Raw genomic sequence first — 27,577 nt, forward strand, 5'->3', positions numbered from 1 at the left:
CTGATGAGAACATTTGGTTTTTGTTAGCAGCAACATTAATGCCCACTCGCTGAGCTCAGTAAGTGTCTTTCCTACAGTAGGATGCATAGAGAAATGTCTTTTCCACACACAGTAGGTAAAATATGCAAAAGAAAATGATAATCATGCAAATACCTTAATAATCTGATGTTTCCAACTTACAGTACATATACTCTGCCGGTCAGAAACACGAATGCTAGTTGTGACAAATGTCCTACTTGCGTTGGTAAAAAGCTTTAAGACATCACGTGGATAGAGTCGTCTTGCAAAGTGACTGGAACATAAGCCAACCTTGGGAATAATTGGTTTGGGTGAGCAATCGCCAGTCAGAACCGTATTGTTCAACACGTGGAACACGTGCAATGCTGCCACTGCGCTTGCAGCGACAAGGCTGTGTGGGACGAGGAAAACAGAGCAGGAAAACACACCATTCAGCCACCAAGCTGCATCTCCCTGCTAATCTCACCTAGACGAGACCACAGCATGATCCACTCAATTTCTGTAAAAGCTGGCTCACGGACATGGCTCTACAGCCTCAGTTCACATGGCGCCTCCTCAAGAAGCCTCCACAAGCATCGGTCCCCCACTGGAGCTATCAACTCCAGGCCGATCTGCAACATAAATTGCCAGCGAGCAAAAGACAGCATGTTACACAGATTTTCTTGCCCTGTTTCCTTATGACATATATTAGTCGTGACTTGTCAGAGTTTCATCCACAAGAAGAGAGAAGTGGCATTAGCACATCCCAAACCTGTCCATACCAACTTCCAGAGCGGGATCCTAATGAACTATGTCACCAAGCACAGAAGATTCCTTTTTTTATTTTTCCTTTTTTTTTTCCTCCCCCTCTTACTGAGATTAAAAATGACATCAAATTGATCACTCGATTGCTCCATTTTTATTAGTTGTTTTTGAAGTCTTTGGCTGACATTGAATCTCTTTTGGGACAGGAACTGTTAACAAGGTAGTCAGGTGGGTCTTTCAAAGATCTGGTATGCATCAACAGCAGGTTTATTTCAAGTTGGTCTTCTAATAAACCCCAGTTAAAGCCCTCAGGTACTCATGTAATTGAAGTATGAGTAATCCAATATGATGTTGATCAAACTACTGATCTTTTAATAACGAACTGTAGGCCTCCCAGCAGTTGCTATCTTGCTGACAGTCATGTCTGGATCCCTTCCTTTGGGCCAACGCTTTGAACAGAGAAGCTCACAGATTTCTGTTTGGTTTAGATTTTATCACAAATTGTTTTAAAGATTTTCAAGGGTGTATCAGATGGCTTGTAAAATCCACGGGCATTTCAATAAAAAAATGGGATTTCTATCAGTTGTCCCAATGAAGACTGCTATGAAATGCTCCTAAAGAGGAATATAAACACCACTCAGGAGTTGTACTTCTTCCTATCTCTGTATCTGCCCTTACTCCGTGTTTACGTAGCCTGTAGGCAAAGCTATAGAAAAGGCAGTAGTTACCCTGCACAATACTCTCCACTGAAAGGCAAATGGGCACATTTTTCCTCCCATAATTTCCATTTAAAGTATGAATTGAAGGTTTCTAAGCCTTGCCTCTCTACACAAGAGTAATTAGTTGCAATTTACATTTTCGATGTGCTCCAAAGGAACACCAAGATGACTCATGTGCTGCTTATAAGATGCTTACATTTGCTGGTAAATACCTTGCTGCAAACAAGCCATAATTTAAGTATTCAGAAGTCTTGCTTCGGCATAAAATTACTACGAACCGTAATTTTGGAGACCATGACCAGAGCTTCAATTTCAGGCTTGCAAAGCTCTTCCTACACAATGATTCTTAAAAGTACGAGTGTATTTTCTTCTCTGACAACGGCAATCATTGTATCTCTGTAATTGCGGAAAAGATTACCTAGCTTTTAATTCACATTAGTCAGCTGCAACAATACCACGCTTCTTTCCTTTCCTTTAAAATAAACTAATTATTGTCAATCAGCCCAGTGGAATGTTAACATTCTCCATAACCTGCCTTTCAGAGCTAGTCATAAATGCTAGAAACTAGCTAATATAAACTAATCAGAGCCCTGGAAATATCTCAAAACATATTTGTACTGCAGTCTATCATTTTTGTCATATTATTTCTAAATATTATATTTTGTCTGGACAATAATAGTCTTTTCATATAGTCATATAGTGCTTTTCATCCACTATTCAAAGCTCTTGCATTAATTAAGCCACATTAAAGCCCTGACTGGTGCAGCAAATACTATAATATTTCCAAACCTTAAATGTTTTCATTGTCAAAAGCTGATCAATAAAGCTTCATGCATCGAGCAATTTGGACAAAGAAAACTTTTCAGGGCAGTATGTTTGCTCCAGCCCAACTTTCTGCACAAACTCACAATTGCAAGAGCTGGAGACACACGCAGAGAAAGCAGGAAGGGGATGACTGTCATTCTCCCTGCACTTTAGGCAACTACTCCCTTCTAAAGATAATAGCAAGCTACGGTTCCCACTTAGTATTTCCTTCCAGCTGGTAGGGCCCATGTGAGGCTTTTCAGATCCGGGAGGAAGACAGGGGAGCTGGAAGCCTTGGGGAAGCAGCCCATGTGCCGAGTCTATAATCAGCTGTGACGCACGGGGAGCTTTCAAGCGCCATATGGACCAGACCAGCAGATGCCGTAGAGATGGGACTCTTCGTTTGTTGTTACCTGGCAGGCCTGTGACATCCAGAAACAATTTTTCCCTTTCAGTCCACGTCAGATCAGTGATCAATAATTCATCTGATAACTGAAATGCAGAACAGGGTGCCAGTTTTCTGTGGTTTATGAATAATACTACGATTTTTAAGAAACATGCTGCTTTGGAACACAGTAGAAGATGGGCTGCAGGAAGCGTATGACATGCCGATACACCATGCTACACCCAACCCTGTGTAATCCTCAAATAACCTGAAAATTACACTGCCAGTTGCATGGTTTGTTTATGCAAAAGGCTGTTATTAAAACACTGCAGTTGAATTAGGAAAAAAATATATACAACAACAAAAAAAAAACCACCCTCCATGGGAAAAAGATCTTTCCCCCATGGAAAAAAGAGATTTAGCAAGATTATCTTGAAATAATCACTGAATTCTTGAAATATAAGCAGTCCCAGTCTGCCTAGAGAGCCAAGGCTGCAGGTAGGACTCCTTCAGCTGTAGGTTTGGAGCCTCAGATTAGGATATTGCTCTTGACACCAGCCTTTTCCACCCAACTCGTCTGCATAAAACTTCTGCTTAAAAAGTGACTGGAAACTGACTGTGCCTGTCCTCAGCTCCAACCAACAAAAACATGCATCCAGGGTAAACGAGCTCACTCTTCAATGGCAATATTCACTTTGGAGGAAGCTGTCACAACTGTTAGTTCATCTGCCCTGAGGGACATCACATGTGAGAAATTCGGGGGTTTAGCTCCCAGCCGTCTTTGTTCAGCGTATAAGAGAGGAGCGGGGAGACTTTAGCAACAGTCAAGCGTTAATAAGGAGAAATCTAAACAAGTGCAATTAAAATTCAAAAATAAATCAATTATCAGAGAATCAGATGCTCTTCTCAGCTAAGACTGCCACAGAAGTGCTCAAAAAATAGGTTGGAAGTTTCTGTTCTGGTCCAAGTGACGTGTCTGCCCTTCCCCGACTGAAGAGAAACAGGTCAGACCCAAAATGACTGTGATTTTGCTGAGGTTAGTATATGATACGTTTTAATAAGATTGAAAGGGTTTGTGTGTCCCCAGCGTGTAATCGAGCGGATTAGGCTTGGGAGGGCTCACAAAATGAGCGGGGACTGGCCAAACCCACGCGTGGCATTCGCTACATGCTGGCAGCCGCTGCGAGCCTGAAACGAACCCGCCGCGATTCAGCCCAGGTTCCTGCCTGCCTTGGGCTTCCCATTCATCAGGATTCAGGCAATTCATTTTAAAAAGTCCAATAGCCTGCAGTTAATATTACCTTTACTATGAATCTGTTGGAATTTTTACTACTTGGCTTGAGCACATTTTTTGCTGTGGTACTACCAGGAAGAGACAAATGCAGAAGGATGACGCTATTTGCCCAGGAGAGCGCAACAGCTTCTCGCAGCTATTGATCCCCGCTGGCTCCGAAGGTGGCACGGGAGCGCGTAGGAAAGGTCAGACAAACGACCTCCAGCCTTCATTAAGACAAATACTTAAAAATGAGAATGGGGAATCTCCAAAAGAATTCCTCAGGAGTAAAACTAAAATTAAATTCCCAACAAGGTTTGCAAATACAGCTATGAATGTCTTCCAATAGTTTCTGCCCGGATCCTCTCTGCAGCCAGGCACAAACCCCACACAGTTCTGCCTAAACTCAATAGTCTCCAGAAAACCACAGAAGTCTGACTGCATAATGCTAAAAAGGGTTTAAAATGCACAATGAATTCTTAATCTTGGTTAATATATTTCCCTTTATAAGAGAATTAAGGGAACCCTTGATTTTTATCAACTGGGATCGGAAATCAAAAGCAGTAATTATGCTTTTTATTTGTGACTAAAGATACTGATCTGACAGGTAGGAGCAACCATAAATAAACAATATTTAAATGTAAAACCAGGTATTGCTTCTTGTTAAATTAACTGCAAGTGATCAGACACCTACCAGTATTGTAGATGTACAAGCTAATGGAGCAGAAAATGATCATTCTTTGGCCTCTGACTGAGTGCTTCACAGCTTTTTTTTTTATATTTTGAAATGTAAATGCTTGGGAGTTTTCTGACTTAGCTCTAAGAACAGCTGCCGGGTATAAAAGGACCTCCTGGGGGTGTTGGTCGACAGCCGGCTGAATACGAGCCAGCAGTGTGCCCAGGTGGCCAAGACGGCCAACAGCATCCTGGCCTGCATCAGGAACAGTGTGGCCAGCAGGACTAGGGCAGTGACCGTCCCCCTGTACTCGGCACTGGTGAGGCCCCACCTTGAGTGCTGTGTTCAGTTTTGGGCCCCTCACTACAAGGAAGACATGGAGGTGCTGGAGCGGGTCCATGGAAGGGCAACGGAGCTGGGGAGGGGTCTGGAGCACAAGTCCTGTGAGGAGCAGCTGAGGGAGCTGGGGGTGTTCAGCCTGGAGAAGAGGAGGCTGAGGGGAGACCTTCTCCCTCTCTACAGCTCCCTGAAAGGAGGGGGTAGAGAGGTGGGGTCGGGCTCTTCTCCCAAGTAACAAGTGATAGGACAAGAGGAAATGGCCTCAAGTTGTGCTGGGGGAGGTTTACATTGGACTGGGGGGGGGGGGGTTAAGATGGATATTAGGAAAAATTTCCCCACCAAAGGGGTTATTAAGCATTGGAACAGGCTGCCCAGGGAAGTGGTTGAGTCACCATCTCTGGAGGTACTTAAAAGCTGGGCAGACGTGGTGCTGAGGGACACGGTTTAGTGGTGGTTTTGGCAGTGCTAGGTTAAATGGTTGGACTCGATGATCTTAAAGGTCCCTTCCAACCTAGATGACTCTATGAACCCATGTTGGAGTCCCGGGGTACCTGTCAGCACCTAACAACAGGGTTGGAAATACGAGAAATTAGGTTTTGTCCTCTTTTCTCTTGCAATTCTTTTTCTTTTGCCTAGTCTTTTTTTTCCTCCTTCTTGAATTGCTGTAAAAAACCAACACATTAAAATATCTTAGTTAACAAGATTGTTCACCCAGCGTCTGTTAAGGCCACAAGATGGAGTTTTCTGTTCCCCTAATTCTCTGAAGTGGTCACTAAGTGGGCACAGTAATTCAGTTACAAATAATTGTGATACAATCCCTGTGACTGGTTTTATTTCCGTATCTCAAGACAAGGTCTTGAAATAGAGAAAGATGAAGAAGGCTGGGTGGCTTTACCTCATCTAGGAGTGCCTTTACTTGACTGCTCTAAGATCTGAGTTGATGTGGAGTGGTACTTGCTGCGCCTGTAATCAGAACTGGTATATTTTTCTTTTTGTAAAATACAATTTATTTTCCTTATTCTCCTTCTATTGAAGTGTTCCTGAAAATAACTAACTCTGTGTCATGGCATGCCATAGTCTTATGAGTCAAATGCAACTTTCTGAAATAAGACAATGCAAAAGCATCCTGAATCCCTCCAGTGGACTAATTTCTCCTGTTCTATTAAAAAACAAATAAATAAGTGAAAAAGCGCCTTGGCATTTCCCTCAAGGTGCTTGCTATTATGTTCTTCAGTTTTTTTCACGGGACGTGGCAGAAGCCTGGTGCATTGATTTGTTGAGCAAGGAAAACATTCCAAATGCAGAATGAGCATGTTTGTTCTCTTTGACAAAAGCAGAGTTTGACAAGACTAAGTTACGATCCACACCTCAAACTTTACAGACTAAATAAACGCTGAGGTCATTTTAATAAACACTTTCTTTCTCCAGAAAAATCCTTCAGTATTTCTTTTAGGCCAACTGTTAACTCTTCGGTGGCAACAGTGTTTGGAGAATTCTCATCTGACCTGGGATCAGGCTAATCAATGACTATCACGTTACTGGGGTAAACAGTGGTGGCCTTGGAAAGACACACACTGGCTGTGGACACGGCCGCTCCACAAGTCCCTCTGGCAAAGGGCAGGAGACCTGCCAGGACTTCGATGTGTGACCGAAACCCCTGGGGACGGGGTTGCGGCGATTGCAATGTAACTCTAATCAGTAAAATAAAAGCTTCTTTTCATCAACAGCTAATCATAGGACTCCATTTGTCTCTAACTTCCTTCAGTCGCCTTGGCAGAGCACAATAATATAAATAAGAAATGACAGTTTATCAAAGAAGGTTAACATAAGGTCACGACCTTTTTTAATTTGACTTCTGGAGCTTATTCATGTGTGAAAACGCGCTTTTGTAGCTGTAGCCTCAGCATGTCTTTCGGGTCTGGACTTGTGCCAATAATTGAGTTTTAAAATGGTATTCATGCTTGGAAAATATCGTTTTTGTTTTCTGTGATGTTTGAGGAGAATTGTATTGCATTAGTATCAAATATAAAATGAGAACATCTGCACACCTCGCAGAGTATCACATAAGGAGTCAGCGGTACCTCTGCTTAACAAGTCAGGAGGTATTGCACGAAGGCAACGCTGATTTGTGCATGTACACACACACACAAACACACACACACACATTTCCTCTCCCTTACTCAGACCAAGATACGGCCGCCAACCAGACTGCCCCCAAAACGCTGAAAGCTGGTACAGATGCATAGGGCACAGAATGAGGCTGACAGTCATATCCTAATAAATGTCGAATACTAATTTGTTGTATTATTTGTGCAGCGATTAAAACCCAAATCCTTTCTCATCATTACTTTCCATCAGACACGTAAAGAGCGAGAGGTAAGCATGAGCTTTCTGTCAAAATCTGTCATGCCTACGCGACTATCTGCCAGAAAAAATTTCCCTGTCAGGTAAGAAAACTGAAGCTCTGTCCATGAACACCGAAGAGTAAAATCTGCAGTACGACATGTAGATAATTACTTTTGAAAGGCTAATCAGTTCACCGTGCTGGCTGGCGTTTCTATATAGATGCACGTGCCTTACTACAACTTGCCTCTTCATGTAAGCATCCCTTAATGAAGTGAAGTAAGACTTTACATACCACATAACTCTGAACAATAAATCCTGCCATAAGCGAGTTAGAAGAGATCCTCACAGGCCTCGGAAGGAGTATGGAGCCCACTGGGTGGGATGTCCCGGGCCGTGCTGCTCCATCCCCTTCCCTACATGGCTTTAACCGTCTGCAGAACCACCCCAGAAAGGCAAAGTTTAGTCAATGCTGATAGCAACAGCTTTATTTTAATAGTATCTTTCCCATTTTATGCTGTTGTCTTCTTCATATTCATGGAGCCTTGTGTCTTGCAGACACCTCTGATGCCCAGGAAGATAGAGAAGCTGAGCGTCGCCAGCTCATTCTAGCTGTGAAATTAGGCCCTTGGGTCTCCTAACATTGCTCACAACCCCCCCAGCTATTATTGACCAAATCAGCAGTACCCTTCATTAGGTTGTTGGATTAGTGAATTTTTATCCTCTTTCCCTTTCTTAGCATTAAACAGCTACAAATGGCTAAAATCATATTTAAAAAAAAAACAACAACAAACCAGTTATTTCCTTACAACATCTTTCCTTTTTGTCAGAAGGATGCTCTACTTTGTTTCTGAAAAACAGGATCAATCTTTGCACTAACGATGACTTACTGAATAAAATCTGTACTACTTCCATGGTGCTTTTTTAACGATACACCTCATTTCTACCTTGGCTTATAAAAAAATCCGTACACCAATTGATCATTTCAGTCACCAGTGAAATAAAACCAACCATGAGACAGATAATGGGAGCAGAACAATAGTACACATCTATTTAACGCGTGAGTTTAGACCAAGGGGCAACATAAAGCACAATGATGCTAGAAAGAAAGAAAGAATGTAGCCAGAACAACTAAAAGCCTTACTCCTCCAAAAAACGCTGGCTAACCTGAATGAGAAGCTCTTTTACTCTCATCTGCCAAATGACCCCTTTGAGCAACGCAGAGGCATCAATAAAACACCAATTCAATGTCGTGTCCTGAAAGACCGACACCTTCCAGCAGCGCACACAGTTTTTGTTTGGAAGCTCACTTTTCCCTTCTGTAATAATTACCCACAAAGTTACTTAATATTGTAACATCTGATGGCTCGAAGTTGGCTGAAGTTGGCCTTCTTGAAAGTCAGTATAGCCATATGCTCGTCCTCATTATCTACACAAAAGTTTAGGTGTAATTAGCGTTACTGCAACGTTCACTTTGTTCTACCACTTGAGCGTTTCCAGTTTATTGTACGTTTCCACCTTTGTCGGAAGATTTGCAAAAGCAGCTTCAAAACAGCTAACAATACGTTCTCCGGTAATTCCTGGTTAGATAGTATATAGTACAAGAATCAAATATTTTTGGCTCTGTTTGAGTTTTTAAAGAACATCAGAATACTAGAATTATAAAGTATATTTTAAGAATAGCAGAATCATGTAGAACGAATACTAATTTACTTATTAACACAAAACTCTTCTAACGGAAAGAGAACTCTTGCATGCTAAGCAATTTAGGATTACAATGAGTAAGACCCCTGCCTTCAAATACTTCAGTTTTGGACAATTTTTACGCATATCTAAAAGCAGTAAGTAGTCATCAATGTACAGACTTATACACTGGTTCATGGCATATCACCAACCAGTCCCCAGAAGAGGTAAGAGAAGGCTGAGGAGAAGTAGCAGGAAGCTGTGAATCACGGATAGCATTTCTGGCTTGAGCTCTCAAAAGGCCAAAATAAAAACATGGAAGACCATAATGAAAACCTTCAATCAAAATAAAATAACCATCTACAGCTTATTTGCACTGTTCAACTTGGATATCAAATGATAGGTTGGCTGTGGAAAATAATTCTTCCATCTTCCAGAGAAAAAAGGAGTTCAGCAAGATAAAGGTAGGATAAAGCATATAACTACAACCAAGAAATACATTGCTTTGTACAAACAAGAAAGACATTGAAGGACAATGGTAAAACGAATTCCTCGAATAAAGGTATTTGTGAGACACTATGCAACAGCAAAAGCCGGAGAAGATCGTTTCTTGTGAAAAGATGGTAATACAGTTCATGAAAACCTACCTACCACCCCCTTCATCTTGAGATAATCAAAAACCGTCAATGACATGCTTACTGCAGCAATGAAATGCAATCGAGGGTGGGATCCAGGCACCCAGCCAGTGCACACAAGACCATACGGCAGCGAACATTCACTACCTGTATCAGAAGAGTGTTCAAGAAGAAGGAGCTGCTCTGGCCCGCAATACAGTACACAGTGGCTACTTTACACCTGGTCTCCTCTACTTTTTGCATCTGATGATGCAAAAAATGTAGTGAACGTAGGTCAGCAGATCAGATGGGCTTATTTACACTCACTCTATGTTTACCAGTGCATTTTTAAGAAGTCATTATGTGTTCTAACATAAGCTTATGCAATGTTTTGCTTTTGCATAAGAACAAATTTTACCCCATAATGTACTAACTAGACTTATATTTCCCTTAGGAAGACGACAAATGGGTTTACGTAGCATGTGGTCTTAAATCCTTTTTTATTCAGTTAATCTCTAGCTGTGGAACTGTGATTGAAATGCAAAAAATGTATGTGTATTTTCTGATAAGAACCATTTTGTTTTAGAGACAGATGAAACGTTATCAAACGTATACACTTTCTTCAGGTTTTTAAACTGATGATGGAAATTCCATAATCAGAACATGGCATAGCCAATCCAGGTTAAGCGATAACATTTTTTCAAAAAAAGAAAACAAAACCCCAGCCCTTTGAAGTGTTCTTACAGTTACATCTTCATAATCCAGACATGAGAAGATCTGCACTCCTGACAACTCTGAGTATATGCTCTTCATCTGGCTCCTGATAAAAGCTAACATTTCCTTTTCCTTTCCAGTGTCTTCCCTGATTTCTTAATAGCAGTGAGACACAGTACAAAACATTACCTCCACAGGATTTTCCATCTTCCTCCAGTTTCTGGCCAGCTGGACACTTGCAGTGGTAGCTGCCGATGGTATTACAGCACTGGTCATGACAGCCGCCGTTCTCAGTGGTGCACTCGTTTACGTCTGTCGGGAGAAAGCATTAGGTGGTGAGTAAAGAGCGGGCACTGAGCACGTTACCTGGTTATATGAGGACAATTGTGTACGATTCTGATGTGACAGAGTGAAAGAGTTACTGAGACGGCCAAGGACCCTGAAGGCAAGCGCTGCAGCAGTGGCCCCCAGCTACGTTGCTGTGCCCCGCAACTCATCCAAGAGGTGCAATGGTGGATTGTTCCTTCCCCTCTTCTGCGTGAGGTAAGTGGCGGCATCCACCCAGCTCCAGCAGCTGCAGCCTCCACCCAACTCCTCACTTCCATGCAGCAAGATCAGGAACCATCTTTCTAGTGTCCTTTCCACCAGCTTATTTGTGTATTATTAGAATCACAGAATGGTTCAGGTTGGAAGAGACCTTGAAGACCATCCAGTTCCAACCCCTGCCCTGGGCAGGGACACCTCCCACCAGCCCAGGTTGCTCCAAGCCCCGTCCAGCCTGGCCTTGAACCCCTCCAGGGATGGGGCAGCCACAGCTTCTCTGGGCAACCTGGGCCAGGGGCTCACCACCCTCACAGTCAAGAATTTCTTCCTGATATCCAATCTAAATCTACTCTCCTTCAGTTTGAAACCATGCCCCCTTGTCCTATCATTACACTCCCTGATAAAGAAATTCCAGCAGTCATGGCTGAGATGAGAAACCTCTGAAAGATGGTAGTATTTTAGACCAATTAAGGTCCTTCTTTCCTTTCAGATATGTGTGCACTAATATTTACACATCTTTCTTAGTCACCTGATCAGGTTAGTGCTTGCCTGCATGATTTTGAATAGGAAAGATTAGATAAAGATCTATACATTATAAATGAAGAACATTAAAGAGCCACATAAATAAATAAATAAATAAATTGACTAGCCAATGGCAGAGAAAAATCAATGGCAAAGACATTTGCTTTTTAACCTGGGTACTTATATACCCTGCACAAGAATTTCTGAAGAAACGGGATTAAAATCATCAGGCCAGTAAGGCTGCTCTGTTGAACAGGATCAGAGACAACAGATGGTATGGAAGTATTTCCAAACCAGAAAATTTGTCAAATGGGACAGTCAATATAACAAAACCAGCAGGTATTTGCTGCTCTGATTTCATGCGTTCTGGAATACACTCTTGAGCAATGGCTTCTTGCTTGCTTTGCTCTCTCTGACGTGCTAATGTCACACAGACACGTAATTCATCAGTGCAGGGGCAAGCAGGGACAGCAACGAACCTGCGAAAGAATAACGGGTTGTGGGTGTCTTTTTCTCAATTTTTTTGACAAATGTCTTGATGTGGCTCGCTGGCAGAGCCGACCTCCTCAGCATGTTGGCGAGGGGAGAGCCAGGGCTAAGGGGACACACCACGTTCTCTCTCAAAGCCTGGCACGAGGACGCAGGTGACAGATCCCCTGTCCGCAAGGCCTTTGGCAGAGATCACACACGACATTCAGGCTAGAGAGCAAGAAAAGCAGGAGGAGGAAGGTTAAGTAACAGGAGATAAACATCATGACAGTAAAAATCACAGGCAGTTACTTGATATTCGCAGCACTCTGCATCCCCAATGGGGAAATGCGGCATTTTAAAAAACTCCTAATTAGGCACCAGCCAAAAGAAATACAAAGTGCTGTAAAGACAAATGAAAAAAAGAAAGAATTTCACATTCACGCAGGAGAGACGAGGGCCTTTCAACTGCAATCCTTAGCTGTTGCTGTTAAAGTCTAAGATTTACCAAGGTTTATTAGTTCTTTGATGAGCTTGAGCTTAACTTCACTAGCTCATTTTGAGTGAGCTCTCACGGCAAGTGCAGGGCAGCCAAGGGATCAGGGCCAGCCAGCATGGGTTTAGGAAAGGGAGGTCCTGCTTAACCAACCTGATCTCCTTCTATGACCATGTCACCCGCCTTCTGGATGCGGGGAAGGCTGTGGACGTTGTCTGTCTGGACTTCGGTAAGGCCTTTGACACCATCCCCCACAGCATTCTCCTGGAGAAGCTGGTGAATCATGGCATAGACAAGTGTACTCTTCGCTGGGTTAAAAACTGGCCGGATGGCCGTGCCCAGAGAGTTGTGATTAATGGGGTGAAATCCTCTTGGCGGCCGGTCACCAGGGGTGTCCCTCAGGGCTCAGTTTTGGGGCCAGTTTTGTTTAATATCTTTATCAATGATCTGGATGAGGGGACTGAGTGCACCCTCAGTAAGTCTGCAGATGACACCAAGCTAGGTGGGAGTGTTGATCTGCTTGAGGGTAGGAAGGCTCTACAGAGGGACCTGGACAGGCTGGATCGATGGGCCAAGGCCAACTGTATGAGGTTTAATAAGGCCAAGTGCCGGGTCCTGCATTTCGGTCACAACAATCCCAAGCAACGCTACAGGCTTGGGGAAGAGTGGCTGGAAAGCTGCCCGGCAGAAAAGGACCTGGGGGTGCTGGTGGACGGCCAGCTTAACGTGAGCCAGCAGTGTGCCCAGGTGGCCAAGAAGGCCAACAGCATTCTGGCTTGTATCAGGAACAGCGTGGCCAGCAGGAGCAGGGAAGTGATGGTGCCTCTGGACTGGGCACTGGTGAGGCCTCACCTCGAGTGCTGTGTTCAGTTCTGGGCCCCGCTGTACAAGAGGGACATTGAGGTGCTGAAGCATGTTTAAGAAGCATGTTTAAGAAACGTCTAGATTTGGCACTTCAGGGCATGCTCCAGTGGCAGAGATTGTAGGGGTTTTTTTTTGCGTGTGTATGGTTGGACTCGATGATCTCAAAGGTCCTTTACAACCATAAAGATTCTATGATACTATTTCTGATCCTGCCTAAAAACCGAGGTTAAAAGAAATTTTTGGGGAGGTTTCAGACTACTGAAAAGCTAAAAGAAAAGTAAACGCCGTGAAATGCCAACATTTACTGAAGTGCCGCTGAAGAGGCACAAACGCACTAAACCCATCCTGTTTCTCTACGGGTCTAAACTCAATGTAATGACCGATAAAATAAAAGCCTTTGTCCTCAGTGATAGTGAAAAACACTGTCAAGCTATATAAAAAAGAATTCTGTTATCTCAGAGCTACACAACAAACCAAATCCTAACTCACATCAAGTCAAGGCACTTCTGATTTCATAGGAACACAATTTAGACAGAAACTTTTCCGAAGAAAAACACTCCCTCCCGCTCCAAAATGCAAAAAACAAATCGTACCAAAATAAGACATTCGTCTGTTCACTTCTCTTCAGCAAGAGACGGAGAGAACATATGACAAGCGACAGATTTTAGACATACTCCTCAAAGCGCTGGAAGAAGGCACGCTAGCGCCGAGCATCATGCGGAATATCGACAAAACAGGCATGTTCCAAATGATTTACTCCCTCTAAGTAGCAGACATCTTGATGTGCCTTGTGGTAATAAACAGTAATGAGCCACATAATAACCCTGCTCCACAGCTTCGACTTCTATTTATACTAACAGTATTGAAAACTAATAAAAAAATCTCTTGCTCTTTTTATTTTTTTTTTAAACAAAATAATGGGAAGAACTACTTTATTCTTCTACACCGTGTTTAGCGCCTACAATGCTGCATGACCTCCTAGCATAAAATATTGACTAAGAGGCGTGGTCTACAATACGTAGCCCAATTTATTAACACCAGTGCCTGTATTTTGAACCAAAATATTGGAAGAAAACCTTTCCAGCTAAGGAGTTAATCATTACCCTCTTGATTTCACTAGGGTATAATACATTCGGAAGCGTATAGTGCTATTGCATACTAATGTATAGAATGTTTTTCCCTTTTGATTGCAGCGTGCTTCTATTAGCAATCAGAAATCTTTTTCTTTCTCGTTCAGCGTAAAGCGCTGTGGTCCATCTATGAATTCAGCCCCCCCCAAAAGTATTGGTGATATATGATAATTTCATCTTCTTCCAGCTCTCTCTCTTCTTAATGATCTCTCTAGGATTTCCTTGTCTCTGCCTGAAGACTTGTTTTCATCCTTTCATGAAATGTTGTCATCCATTTCTTTGCTGCTTTTTACACCAGAAACCTACTGCTTTTTCTATTATATGCAGAAAACCCGACTTTTCATCCGTATGTCTCTTCAAAACAAATACTTAATTTAAAGCTAATCATCATAACTCAGAAATTAAACCGGAATTTACTTTAAGACACCAAAATAAGCTTTTGCTACCGCTTTTACACCTATTACAAAGCAAGCACATTTGAAGGAACACACTCACTAGGTACAAAGCGCGCTAGTTTAGTTTTAACCTTAATGTTAGGAAAATTTGCTCTCTAAGCATCTGCATCATTCGCTGCGCTGTCTCCCGTACAAGACCTTCCCCATCGCCTGTACCCTGCCAAGTTGTTTTGTACAACCCAGTAATAAAGGTCAGATGTTGCCTCAGTCCAAGAAGCACCAAAATAAATGATCTGAACGTGAAGTAATAAAGAATGTGTTTTACATTTGTAAAAAGCTCTTATAAGCCGCAATCAGCTGCTGTATATTCCTAAAACACAGAGTAGTCAGAATTTTAAAATCCAATTACAGCTTTGCCACTGTGAAAAAAAAGGGAAAAAAACCCAACAAAAACAATTCTGTCAAATGATAAATTTCTGTCTGCTTTCCATATTCAATGTCATTCAAGGTTGCAAATATATTTGCCTTTTGAATCGCAAGAAAAATGACAGAAAATTTCTGACATGTAACAAGTCTGCCAAGTTAGGTCTGACAAAAGTTCAATGTTATCAAGACTATCAATCCATCTGTAATGACATGCTGTAGGCGCTTCAAAAAAACCCAACAAATGTGATGTTTGCTACTGCAACGCTTCACATTTATTTATAGAGCCAATATTGCAACACAAAAACATTATCCATGGGACATACTCTATGTGAGCGTTCAATCCTGCCACGTGAAATCTTAAGGAAGTTTTAAAAAATGAAAAACCTTCATCTAGATTAACTTGATATTAACTTTATATATGATCTGTCTACCACACGTGTGGAAAAAAAAAAAATCCACAGCATATTTTACATCCACCAGTATTCAAAAATGTGGATTGTAGACATGTGCCTCTGTCCCACACTCCCTGCACGTGGTATTTTAGAACTGCACTATGTGAAAAGGTATTCTTTTACCTAAAAATCTCACCAAATATTTGGTATGTAGGGAAGCATGCCTTTTTTTCCCCATGAAACGGACCACCTTTGCCCAATTAAATATGCCTAGGAGCTTTATGCTAAATGAAGAAGGACCGATTCAGATCCTTTTACTCCTTTAACAGATTCTTGGTTAATGCAACTCACTCCCTGGCTGAAAATACCACAGAGCAGAACGAGACGGAGACATCCCCAGCTCCAGGGAAAACAACCCTTCGCCGAGTTTTAATGCAAGTCTAAGAGATTTTAGATTTCCTACAACTTTATATAAAAGCAGACACTGGACAAAATGGTTTTCATTGGTAATTCCAATTTTAATTCTAACAGAAGTGACCTGCACTATTACTAGCTCTCAAATGTAGCAGGCAGATGAAGAAAAAAAAAAAAAAAAAAATCAGTTTTCTGCTGGAAAGCAGAAGAACATTAGGACAGAAGTCTCCTCCACCCACCTCTCTATGCTGAGCTACTGGCGAGGGCTGCAGCCCTGCAGGTCCTCGGCACGGAGCTGAATTCAGCATCTTTACAGGCCAGGAAGGGCTGGCGCCTGCCCTGGCAGCACGACCCGGGGAAGGTGAAGGAATCTGCAGCCGGCAGGAGCCCGCCGGCAAGCAGAGGCTCTCGGACTGCAGCAGGAAAACAACGGAGGCAATCGCCAGTTAATTTTGGCAACAATTCATATGTTTAGATCTAGGGGACACACCAACATAAAAATTCATTTTTAAGATAACAAAGAGAATCTCCTAACTGCAGCCCGCTATTTAAAACTTATTTTCCAAGCTTTCTATATTTATCAGTTGCGTGTGAGCAACAACTTTATTTATTTAATGCAACCATACGCACACTTGCCGTTTCAGTGACCAGCCTTTGGGGCTAACCCGTGCTCTGACCCGTAAGGCGCTGACTTCGGTGCATGTCCGAGCTCGCTGGACTTGTAATAAATCACTGAAGCGGAATAAAATCTGTAAAATCATTCACACTGTTACTGCAATACCACATGAACAAAGCCCACCATCACAGAGAGGGGAGGTTACTTTGATTAGTTTAAAAGTGTTAGGCTGACACACCGTGCTTCAATTAGGGGTCAAAGTAACGAGAATGTATTTATTTAGGAGGAAGACAGCATTTCACTAATAACACTTCATCCTAGTTGGGATTTTTGCCTGAAGACTGTAATGACAACGGTCTGACTTCTGGAATCTAAATGTTAAATATCTTTATCTAAGAGGTTTGATTACACTAACAGGCACTGGCAGCTTATATTGATTATAATAGCAATTTAGAGATGGAAATTCCTAACTCAGAAAACAAAACTCAAATACTTTCAGGTACAAAACCCTCATAAAGGTTAGAATCAAAGCCTAAATGCACCTATATATGTGTACCTTAATATATCTGAGTGCCTGGTGCCAGAACAAAGGAGTACATATGCAACTGTATTACAATTTGCTTTTATAAGGAGGTGTTATAGGCAAGTGTCTGCAAATCTTAAAGCACACTTGACAACTTCTCATGTAGAGATCTAAATAATTTGATTCCATCTTTTTAAAAGTGCTAAAGATCCAGCGAATAGGTAGCTCCTTAACTTACTTACGGATTTAGACACTGTTTTTTAAAATTATGGCCCAGATGGTCTGCAACCAAAACCATATGTCTAAAACATCCTGAAACGCGAGAAAGTTGAGTTGAACTTTAAAGGCCACTCACTGCTATGACACAACATAGTTCACACTAATGCATATGCACATACATCACCGCAATGTTATATGTAAATATAACATAGTGAGCGAATACACCGGACAGGCGGGCGAGCGCAACGCTCACGCCCCAGAGACTGCATTTGTCTTTTTTCTTCATTTTGTGCAAGAGCTTTGTAACACTCGTCTTTGAACAGTAATTGTCTCTAAAACATAAATTACATCCATCACTTCCAGCGCTAACCATAAATTATCAGCCTGAATAGAAAACAAAGCTGCTCATTCTGATAGTCAAGCACAGTCCTACACGTGTATTGATTAAGCACTCTTAATGCTTTATTAGGTTTTCTTCCTCCACAAAGTCAATAACAGAATGAATATTTCTCCTTGTGCTGTTATGAAGTATCGTAAATCTGAGCTGCTATTAACAAGCGTCTGATTAGTGGAGCAAACTTATCTGAGAGTTTGGCACAGACTCTTCGTGCGTGAACTCCAAGAAGCACCCGTCATCGCCACTGGCTCCACTGGCAGCCGTAGGACCTGTGCTTTCACGAGTTATCACCGCCTCATTTTCTTTTTCCTTTTTCCTTTTTTTTTAAAAAAAAGAAATTACTGCTGCACTCATTCCTCTTTATCCCCATGTCGCATTCACGTACACAGAGAACATCAGTCACGTAACGAATGCGTGCACAGCCCGCGTTCCCCGGGATGAGGGTCTCTGCCATGGTTGGCTTTCTTTTGTTACTGGGGCGCTAAAAAAATACCATTTCATGGAACTTAATGTGAAACCAAAATCAAACAAAGCCCTTTGGTAAACATAGAATCACAGAATGGTTTGAGTTGGGAGGGACCTTAAAGACCATCCAGTGCCAACCCCTGCCCTGGGCAGGGACACCTCCCACCAGACCAGGTTGCTCCAAGCCCCGTCCAGCCTGGCCTTGAACCCCTCCAGGGATGGGGCAGCCACAGCTTCTCTGGGCAACCTGGGCCAGGGGCTCACCACCCTCACAGTCAAGAATTTCTTCCTAATGTCTAATTTAAATTTCCCCTCTTTCAGGGGGAAAATACTAGCAAACATACTTTGCTAGCATTAATTTTTCCTTGTTAAAATCATCATGTGAAGAAAAAAACACACAGATTCAATCAATCATTTGCTCTCGCTCACAGTAAGAATAAGCCTTTGTCGTGCTTTAACCCCGGTCAGCAGCCCAGCACCACACAGCGGCTCGCTCACTCCCACCCCCACAGTGGGATGGGGGGGAGAATCAGGGAAAAAATACTCGTGGGTTGGGATAAAGACAGTTTAATAGGGTAGTAAAGGAAGAGAAGATAATAATAGTGATGATAAAAGAATATACAAAACAAGCGATGCACAATGCAATCGCTCACCACCCACTGACCGATGCCCAGCCCGTCCCCGAGCAGCGATCCCCCCCAGCCAAGTCCCCCCGGTTTATATACTGAGCAGGACATCGTATGGTACGGAAGAGGCCTTTGGCTGGTTGGGGTCAGCTGTCCCGGCTGTGCCCCCTCCCAGCTTCTTGCGCACCCCCAGCCTCCTCACGGGCAAGGCATGAGAACCTGAAAAGTCCTTGCCTTAGTACAAGCACTGCTCAGCAACAACTAAACCATCACTGTCTTACCGGCGTTGTACTACATCCAAAGCACAGCACTACACCAGCTGCTAGGAAGAAAACCAACTCTACCCCAGCCGAAAACCAGGACACCCCTCTGAAGCCAGAACAAAAGCCTGTAGAAGGGGAAAAGAAACAGGCTTGATGTTTAAATGAGTTAAAGAACAAGCTCTTAAATCCCAAGCCGCTGGTGAGCGCTGCTGTGTCAGTTAATCCCGTGCAGTAGCAGAGAGCGTTCAGTGTCCTGCTGCAGGTACAGGGATGGCCTGCTCCACCCCAAGCTCTCCTCCTCCTCCTCTCTACTGACTGAAGACTAAACTCAATTCTGAAAACTGGCATTTAAAACTCCTCCATCACCGGTTACGGAATTCCTCCATAACACAGCTGCTCTCTATTTTCTTTTCTTTTTTTTTTTTTTTTTCTTCTTTTCATTCCTAATGTCCTGAGCATCAATGACATTTCACCACAATGACTTCCAAATCCAAACTGTTATGTAAAAAAATACCAGCTTTGATTTATTTTTTTTTATCCCTCTTCAAAATTCTCTGTGAAGCAGGAACAACTACTTCCTAATGTGAAATGCAGGACCCAGGTCATGTACAGTTTTCCTTTCTACACCAACCAGAGTAACTAAAACGAGAGGGAAATAAAAATAATAAAGTCTATCACACTACAATGAAATCCCGTAGTAGTACTCATTTTTAAAATACATTTTCCCAGACAAGGTATGAATAATGCAACTGAACATCCCAGAGCATCCGAATTAAGCAACAACAGACTAACGGATGCTAATTGGCAGTGATTGGAGATGATTGTGGAGTTCGGCTGGAACTGTGATTACAAACAGAGCTTACGCATCCAGCCCAAACCTCAAATACCATTGCTGCAATTAAAGATACTTTATCAAATTAGACAAGTGTTTGCCTTTGCCTGCTACGATGGTTATGAGTAAAACATAAAAGAAAGCACCGATTGCTGCGCCGCAACTTTCCTTACATCAGAGCTCTGCCGAGATGGATTTCTTCCCGCTTTGACTTTTCATGCCACAAAATGGAGCCTTTTTAGAAAGAATTCAGGACTCTGCAGCGACATCCTTAAAAGCCCTTGTTTTTCTCTAAAAGTGCTCTTGCCCTAAAAATGCATTCTCTTTGCGGTATATCTAACTTTCAGTGCCAACAAGTGCTGGTTACGCACACACAAACAAGAAAAGACTTTGAACTTTGCAAACTTGATTTCACAATATAAGCCCTCATGTATTTTTGAGGCGAGCAAACATTCTTTAAATATCATTATTAGCAAGACTTCAGGGCTCCTAGCAACTGGATTTCTTTTAAGCTTTGGGGTGCTAAACCCCAAGCATGAATTGCAAGCACAAGCCAGGCATTTGGCTCCAGCCAAATGGGGATTTCACACCTCAAACCCAAGACAGGCTCCTTCCTTCTGCTTTCCTGGGCAAGAACATCAGTAGAAGGTGTCAGCTGCTTGCCCACAAACTAAGGCTGGCTTTTTCTTTTCTGTTATTCCCAACAAGATGCACAACTTCCCTCTCCTACTCCTGTATCTCAAGAAAATTTACATGGAGAACTTCTGCCTTTCCTACAGCTTCCCTTGATCTCCTATAAATCAGGTCATCAGAACTGGATTGAAAAAGGATATAGAAAAAAATCAGGTATGCTCAGTCATTTCTAAAAGCTTAGCATTTACAGTCATTAAGTTTGATGAACCTCCACAAGAGCTAGTTGCCTCCTTATTTAAAAATAAAAAACAAAAATCAAGGCTATGCAAAATTATGGAGGTTCTCGGGCCAAGACAGCTGGAGAGTGACAGCCAGTATATACCTGTAAATAACCTGAAGGTCCCCACGGGTTAGCTGGTGCCAACATCTGCAGGACCAAACCCAAGCTCAGAGACACACAGCACTGGCATCAAAAGAGCACAGCAAGGAAACTAAGGTGGCAGCTCGTGCATTCTGCTCAACCTGTATTTTTAAGAGATTTAAGATGTCACCTTCTATGAAGAGCACTGCAATAGTCCAACACACAAATAACAAAAGCAGAGATAAAGACAGAGCTGTATGTTGTTGATGCCTTTCAGACTCACCAGGATAAAAGGGGAATGAATAATTTCAAACAGAAATAAATATGCTTGCTCCAGGTAAAGCCTGTAATGATGGGTCAGATTCTACCAGTTCAGCGGTGGCATACTTTAGCACCCATGCGCAACGTGGGATGCTTAAAAGCTCTACTCTACTATTACTTGAAAATCTATGTATAGCAGCAATTCGAGGTTGTGACAGCGGGAACCTGAGCAGGGCGAGCTCCAGCCAGGCAGGATGCAGGAACAGGGAATTGGACCCTACAAGACCAGCTTATTTGGAAATTGGCTTCCAAACATTCATGTAAAGGAAACACAAATCACAGTTTTAGCTTCTAGTGAGGCCGCACCTGGAGTGCTGTGTCCAGTTCTGGGCTCCCCGGTTCAAGAGGGACAGGGAACTGCTGGAGAGGGTGCAGCAAAGGGCTGCCAAGATGATGAGGGGACTGGAACACCTCTCTTAAGAAGAAAGGCTGAGGGATTTGGGTCTCTTCAGTCTGGAAAAAAGATGGCTGAGGGGGGACCTTATCAACACTTATAAATACTTAAAGGGTGGGTGTCAGGAGGTTGGGGCCAGGCTCTTTTCAGTGGTGCCCGGGGACAGGACAAGAGGTAATGGGCACAAACTTGAGCATAGCAAGTTCCACCTAAACATGAGGAGGAACTTCTTTCCTTTGAGGGTGGCAGAGCCCTGGCACAGGCTGCCCAGAGAGGTGGTGGAGTCTCCAACCCTGGAGACGTTCCGAACCCACCTGGACGCGTTTCTGTGCCACCTGCTCTGGGTGACCCTGCTCTGGCAGGGGGTTGGACTGGATGATCTCCAGAGGTCCTTTCCAACCCTATGGTTCTATGATTCCATGACTCTAGTTGCAGAAAAGATGACAAAGAAAAGTCTCTTTGTCTTTACTCGCTACTCAGAAAAAGAACTGATCAACCTAAGCAAGTGTCGGGCTCCTTTTCTCTAAGCCTGTAAAATAAATGTCTCGAATCCAGGAGTGTCCTTGCTTCCACCGCAACGCTATGGAAAAGGGACACTTGAAGCACTACACAGTAGATTCTGGCACTTCAGCTCCCATTGTACCAGGCTCTCACCTGGCACAAAACGCTACTCACTGTCCCGCCAGCAGCGTGGCCAGAGCCGTAGGTGCCGAGCGAGCGGTGCTGGCGCAGGAGGAACCCCCAGCAGAGAGAATGTCAAACCCCACCGCCCGCCTACAGCCCCTGGTACGGGACCAAAGCCACAAGTCCCCACGTTGCTGCTTAACATACGAACAGGCTGATTATTACAACAGTACGGTCTGAGCAAGCTAACAAATTAAGCAGCTTAAATTTCAGGGCACTCCTATTGTAATAAGTCGTTTCCTTACAAACTATTCTTTTTCATAATATAATTAACCCCAGGACTGAGCATGTGAGCAAATTAGTTCATTCTTCACATGAATAATGAAGTTTTTTTTCTCTCCCCCACCCTGCCAAACCGTTACAAACTGAAATGAATGTAAAAGATTTCATAGCAGAGAAAGGCTGATGTGTGCCCAGCTCCTGGTTCAGAAGTGGAATTCATTATTGAGATTTAAATGGCAGCTCCCATTTTCTTTTCTTATTTTTCTTAATAGTTGTCCTTGCCAGTCAATGTCAATCACCGGTAGAACAGACTCTACTCATCATCAGATACAGACTGGGATTAGATCAAACAGCGATGAATGGCACGCCTCCGCTACCCACTTAAATGGGTTAAATATTTCTTCCTTCCTATGTCCTCCTGAATAGTCTCTCCCATCTTTTGTTTTCCATTTCTAGATCTTCCTAACAGTTATGTGGGCAGAATTACTCATTGCACTGACAAAAATCCTGCGCTAACTAGAGTTGTAAAGTCATCTTGCTTTCTACTACAGAAAATAACTATTCTGGACTCATTCCCCGCACGGCTGAAACACAGCCACACAACCAGGCCGCTCGTTTACAACGGACATAAATGAGAACTCGTTATTTGGTTTACACAGACATATGCCATTAGCGCTTAGCTGCACTCAGTCACTGTGTCTTCTGGTAACTGATCTTGCGTGTCAAGGGCACACATTAAAAAAAATAATAAAATAATTAAATCTTCATCAGTTTAATTTGTAAAGAAACCCAAGGGAAGTCATTATTCCCAGAGACTTTATTGCCTAATTTGTCTTCTGGATCCTTCCGACTTATCTGACACCAGTGGGTGCTTGTTAACTATGGCTCACGGTGGCCGCAGGGCAGGTTTGCTAAGGAGCGCAGCACGTGATAACCGATGCGCCCAAAGAGCAGAATTGTCCCAACCACCTCGACAGAGGGAACCGCTGGGTGCCTCAGAACAGCAGCTCTTGCATTCAGCACTGAGCAGGAGCTAAACGTTTCAGAAGGGTCCGGATCCTTCTCACCAGATACGGCAGTGAGGTGAGCATCCGTTACCTGGCAGGGAATTCCCACGAAGGAATTCAAGCAGGACACTTACGCTTGGATATGGAGTAGTACCAAGCTTGAAAAAAGAGAGACATGCAAACCATTAACTCCCATACAGTTTTTACCAGTGACAAGCTCAAAGCAAAGGCCGGAAGAAATAAGATTTTCTTTTTGCAGTTAAATTAACAATGAGTAGCAGAGAACAGCTGTGATTTCTCCGGGCCTTTCCTAGCAGAACGGCACAAAGGTCTCCTTGAAAACAAATAAATGGGGCTCAGAGTGACGGTTTAAGGCAGACACTCTGCAGAAAGAACAATTTGGCAGCAAGTCCCCTCAGCCTGACACCGGCATTTGAACCTGGGACCTTCCCCGCTCCTGCAAGCACATGTGGGCACCACATGGAGCGGCTGTCGTTAGCAGAGGTAGCAGGCTTAGTTTTACAGCCTGGGAGTTCTGGTTATAAAAATACGTGATCTCAAGATTTTTTTAAACCATCAAATGCCAAAGGTGATCACAGGCAGAAATTAGCCGGCTGAAATTGTTAATCCTGCCCTGCCAAAACTGATTCATACCAGAGCCAGAAAGAGCCAGTTCCATGTAACCCAAACTTTACACTCGGGTTCCTAACACAAACTAAATTTGCCTTTTAAATCTATCTGGATGTCAGGCATCTGGTTTTAATGGAGAGCCATACCCAATTTTTTCAGGGGGTATAACCAAAAAGAAATTTGCATTTGTGTTTTCAGCAAGGCATGTGCGAGATGGCTTAAATAATTTAAAACTTTAAAGTTACTACATCAGTTGGTCTTTTCAAACACGATCATTTTACACTTTAAAACATGCGTTCCTCTACCTCTCTCCCTGCAAACAGCAGACATATTTTTATGTTCCTTACTATTAACAAAGGGTATACCATTGTAAAATCTTAAATAACAACACACTCCTATAAAATTTTTGGGTTTAGGTTAACCAACTAAATTTCTTGAGTGGCAGTAAGATCAAAGTATTAAATGTAATACTTTTAAACAGAACATGTATTAGAAAGAAATTTAAAGTTCTTAAGATCTACTGTAGATGTTCGATAAATTAAAAACAGACATCAAAGGGCAAACACTATTAGGGACAGAAAAATCCAAACACGGCCATACCGGCTGTGTGGAAATAAATACGTATCCACCCAGCGCTGGGGTGCAGCACAAGACAAGTATATCCCACAGACACGTGGATTGGTTGGAGTCCGAGTCCTGGTTTCAGAAGAGTGAGGAAATGTCTCAATAAATATGTTTACCTTGATCTTCAGGTCACTCTCACAGACCACTCAAAGCGTCTAATTTAACCAAACCTCTTCAATCCGAACACTGCCAGCTCTACAGCATGCGGAAAAACAGTTGTACAACGTGCGTCAGAAGAATCGCAGGCTGAACAGCCTGGCCTGAACACAGCCCAGACTGGATTGAGCACTATTTAAAACCAAGACCTTTCTTGCAATACGCATACGTCCCTCCTAAGCGTGAGCATCTAAAGCAGGAGAGCGACGATGCCGTGGCCACAGGTCGATGCCAGTTCACAGCTCAGGTTTCTACGTTTGGAATTTCACCCTTCGGTTCCAATCAAAAAATAAATTCCTCACATTCAACCCGGTCTAATTACTTTTTTGCATGGAAGAGACAGCCAAATTCATTCTGACGCACAAAAGGAAAGTGTGATATATGAGCAAAGTACATGTAGTATAATGTTATGGATGGTTCTGAAAATCTAGCCAGAAACATACGTCGCTCCTAACATCGTAGCTGTTGCCAACAGTTACCACCTAATGTTGTCTGAGAGGCTGCAGTGATTTCACATTCAAAGGGAAAGGCAAAGACTCTGGTCTCTCAGATAGCACACTGCTGTTACTGATGGCAACGGTGAATTTTTAACAACTGGAGAACATTGCTAGAGAAGGCAGCGATCACAACACCACGTGGGATGCATTCCCTGCCTTACTTAAAAAACAACACGCTGCCCCAAAATCCTGAAAGTTGGCTGTGATGCTTTCTGAGGAAGAATTGATGCAGTAAGGCCATCGAGCTGATCTTGGATCCTTCAGGATACCTAAGTTGTGAATTTTACTTTTTCCGTGTACACTGTACCACCTCTTTGGCCCACCTAGAAGTTTAAAAGGCCTAATTTTACTAAATACTTATACCTGTTCTCCAGGATATCCACATTATGAGAGTTAACAAACAATGAAAAGAACTGATAACATGTGGATACTTCCACACTTTTTTTTCTTTAAATGTGGGAAAGGCGTGAACAGTGACCAACACACATAACGCTAAAACCTGGTTACTACACCCCTAAAGCAAAAGACCACAGGTTCAGAGATCAGAGAGGAGGAAATTACTAGTTTAACTTAATAGGCAATCTTCTTTATAACATAAAGCTGAGAGTTTGGGAGTTTTAGAGAGCCCAAAATTATTAATGGAAATTGTTTTAGCAACTGGTCTTTTTACCTAGTAGCCAACCATGGTGCTAGTGTAGCCCACAGTTCACCTTCCCACTGGATATTACAGAGCTTTCAGTGAAATATTCTGGGGTGACAACTCCCAAAGTCTGGTGAGGAGCAGCCCAGCCTCAGCGTACACTTCTGCCGGACCCATGCTGGCTCCATGCAGTGTCAAGTCAGATGTTCCCATTGTGGTGCAGTCACCAGGTCCAGGTGACACTCTTGGTCTTTGTGCCAGTGTGGATGAGTGGTCAGCAGAAACAGGAGGCCAAGCGGACAGACTCAGCCCGGAGAGGAGAGATGGCAGGAAAGACAGCCAAGCAGAGATGAGCTCAAAGGGAATTTGGCTCATTTTCTGTCACTTCTGTCCTCTGCACTAAACACTGCTGTGTAGCCTCCCTGCAGGTGGATCAGTGGTAGCCCAGAAACCTGAATAAGACTGTCTATGTACTACTTGAGAAGAGCTTTGCAACGCTTCTAGATGAAAAGCAATAGAATCATAGAATGGCTTGTGTTGGGAGGGATTTTAAAGACCGTCTAGTTCCAACCCACCTGCCCTGGGCAGGGCCACCTCCCACCAGACCAGGCTGCTCAAAGCCCCGTCCAGCCTGGCCTTGAACCCCTCCAGGGATGGGGCAGCCACAGCTTCTCTGGGCAACCTGTTCCAGTGCCTCACCACCCCCATAGTGAAAAATTTCTTCCTGATATCTCATCCAAGTCTACCCTCTTCCAGTTTGAAGCCATTACTCCTCATTCTATCACTACACGCCCTTGTAGAAACTCCCTCCCCATCTTTCCTGTAGGCCCCCTTCACATACCGTAAGGCTGCTACAAGGTCTCTCCAAAGCCTTCTCTTCTCCAGGCTGAACAACTCCAACTCTCTCAGCCTGTCCTCATACGAAGAAGGGTGCTCCAGCACCTGTGCCTGATCTAATATGAAAACATTAACACTCAGAGGTGGCCCTGGCTCTTCTGACATGCAAAGACCCAGTAGGAAAACTCAAAAATAAACATTAATAAACACGCTTATCAGAAGATATGACATACCTTGAATGAATGCTTTGGTATTGTTGAAAATAATTTCACGCTTGAGATGATCAAAAAACAAAGCTCAAACCTGTATGTAAGAACTGCACTGGGAACAGGAGCTCAAAAGGGCAAACCAGGGGAGCAGAAGTGCCATAAAGAAGACAACATGGTGGGCCTGTGGCTGATGGTCCTTGTGGACCGTCACCATTCCCAGGCTAAGGGCTGGATGGCAGTAGTTGTACTCGAGAAAAGAGAGAAGCTCAAGGAAATATTTCTCTCCAGTTGAGTCTGGCCCACTGTGGAGCAGATATTCTGTGGCCCTATGGTAGATGTTTGGACATCTAACAAGGTCGTACACCTCTGAAATACACATTTTAAAGCATGGCTTTATTTTTAATCTTCTTTTTATTTTTTAAGGGATTATTTTCTGAAACTCCTCTTGTGCATTTTCAG

General features: G+C 43.1%; 1 protein-coding gene across 4 annotated transcripts in view; it reads right to left on the reverse strand.

Annotated features, from left to right (window-relative positions):
* Positions 1–27,577, reverse strand: part of LOC128911843 (multiple epidermal growth factor-like domains protein 6) — a 211,047-nt gene that overhangs the window by 82,963 nt on the left and 100,507 nt on the right. For 3 of the 4 annotated variants that reach the window (XR_008467197.1, XM_054207328.1, XM_054207327.1), the window contains exon 5: positions 10,502–10,624. The exons of the other annotated variant lie outside the window; for it this stretch is intronic. Coding sequence is in view for 2 of the 3 variants with exons in the window: in XM_054207328.1 (XP_054063303.1) it covers positions 10,502–10,624 (123 nt within the window). In the remaining variant the exon portion in view is untranslated. The remainder of the gene's footprint in view (positions 1–10,501; positions 10,625–27,577) is intronic. 4 annotated transcript variants of the gene reach the window in all.

The sequence above is a fragment of the Rissa tridactyla genome, chromosome 6 (assembly GCF_028500815.1).
Source record: "Rissa tridactyla isolate bRisTri1 chromosome 6, bRisTri1.patW.cur.20221130, whole genome shotgun sequence".
NCBI lineage: Eukaryota > Metazoa > Chordata > Aves > Charadriiformes > Laridae > Rissa > Rissa tridactyla.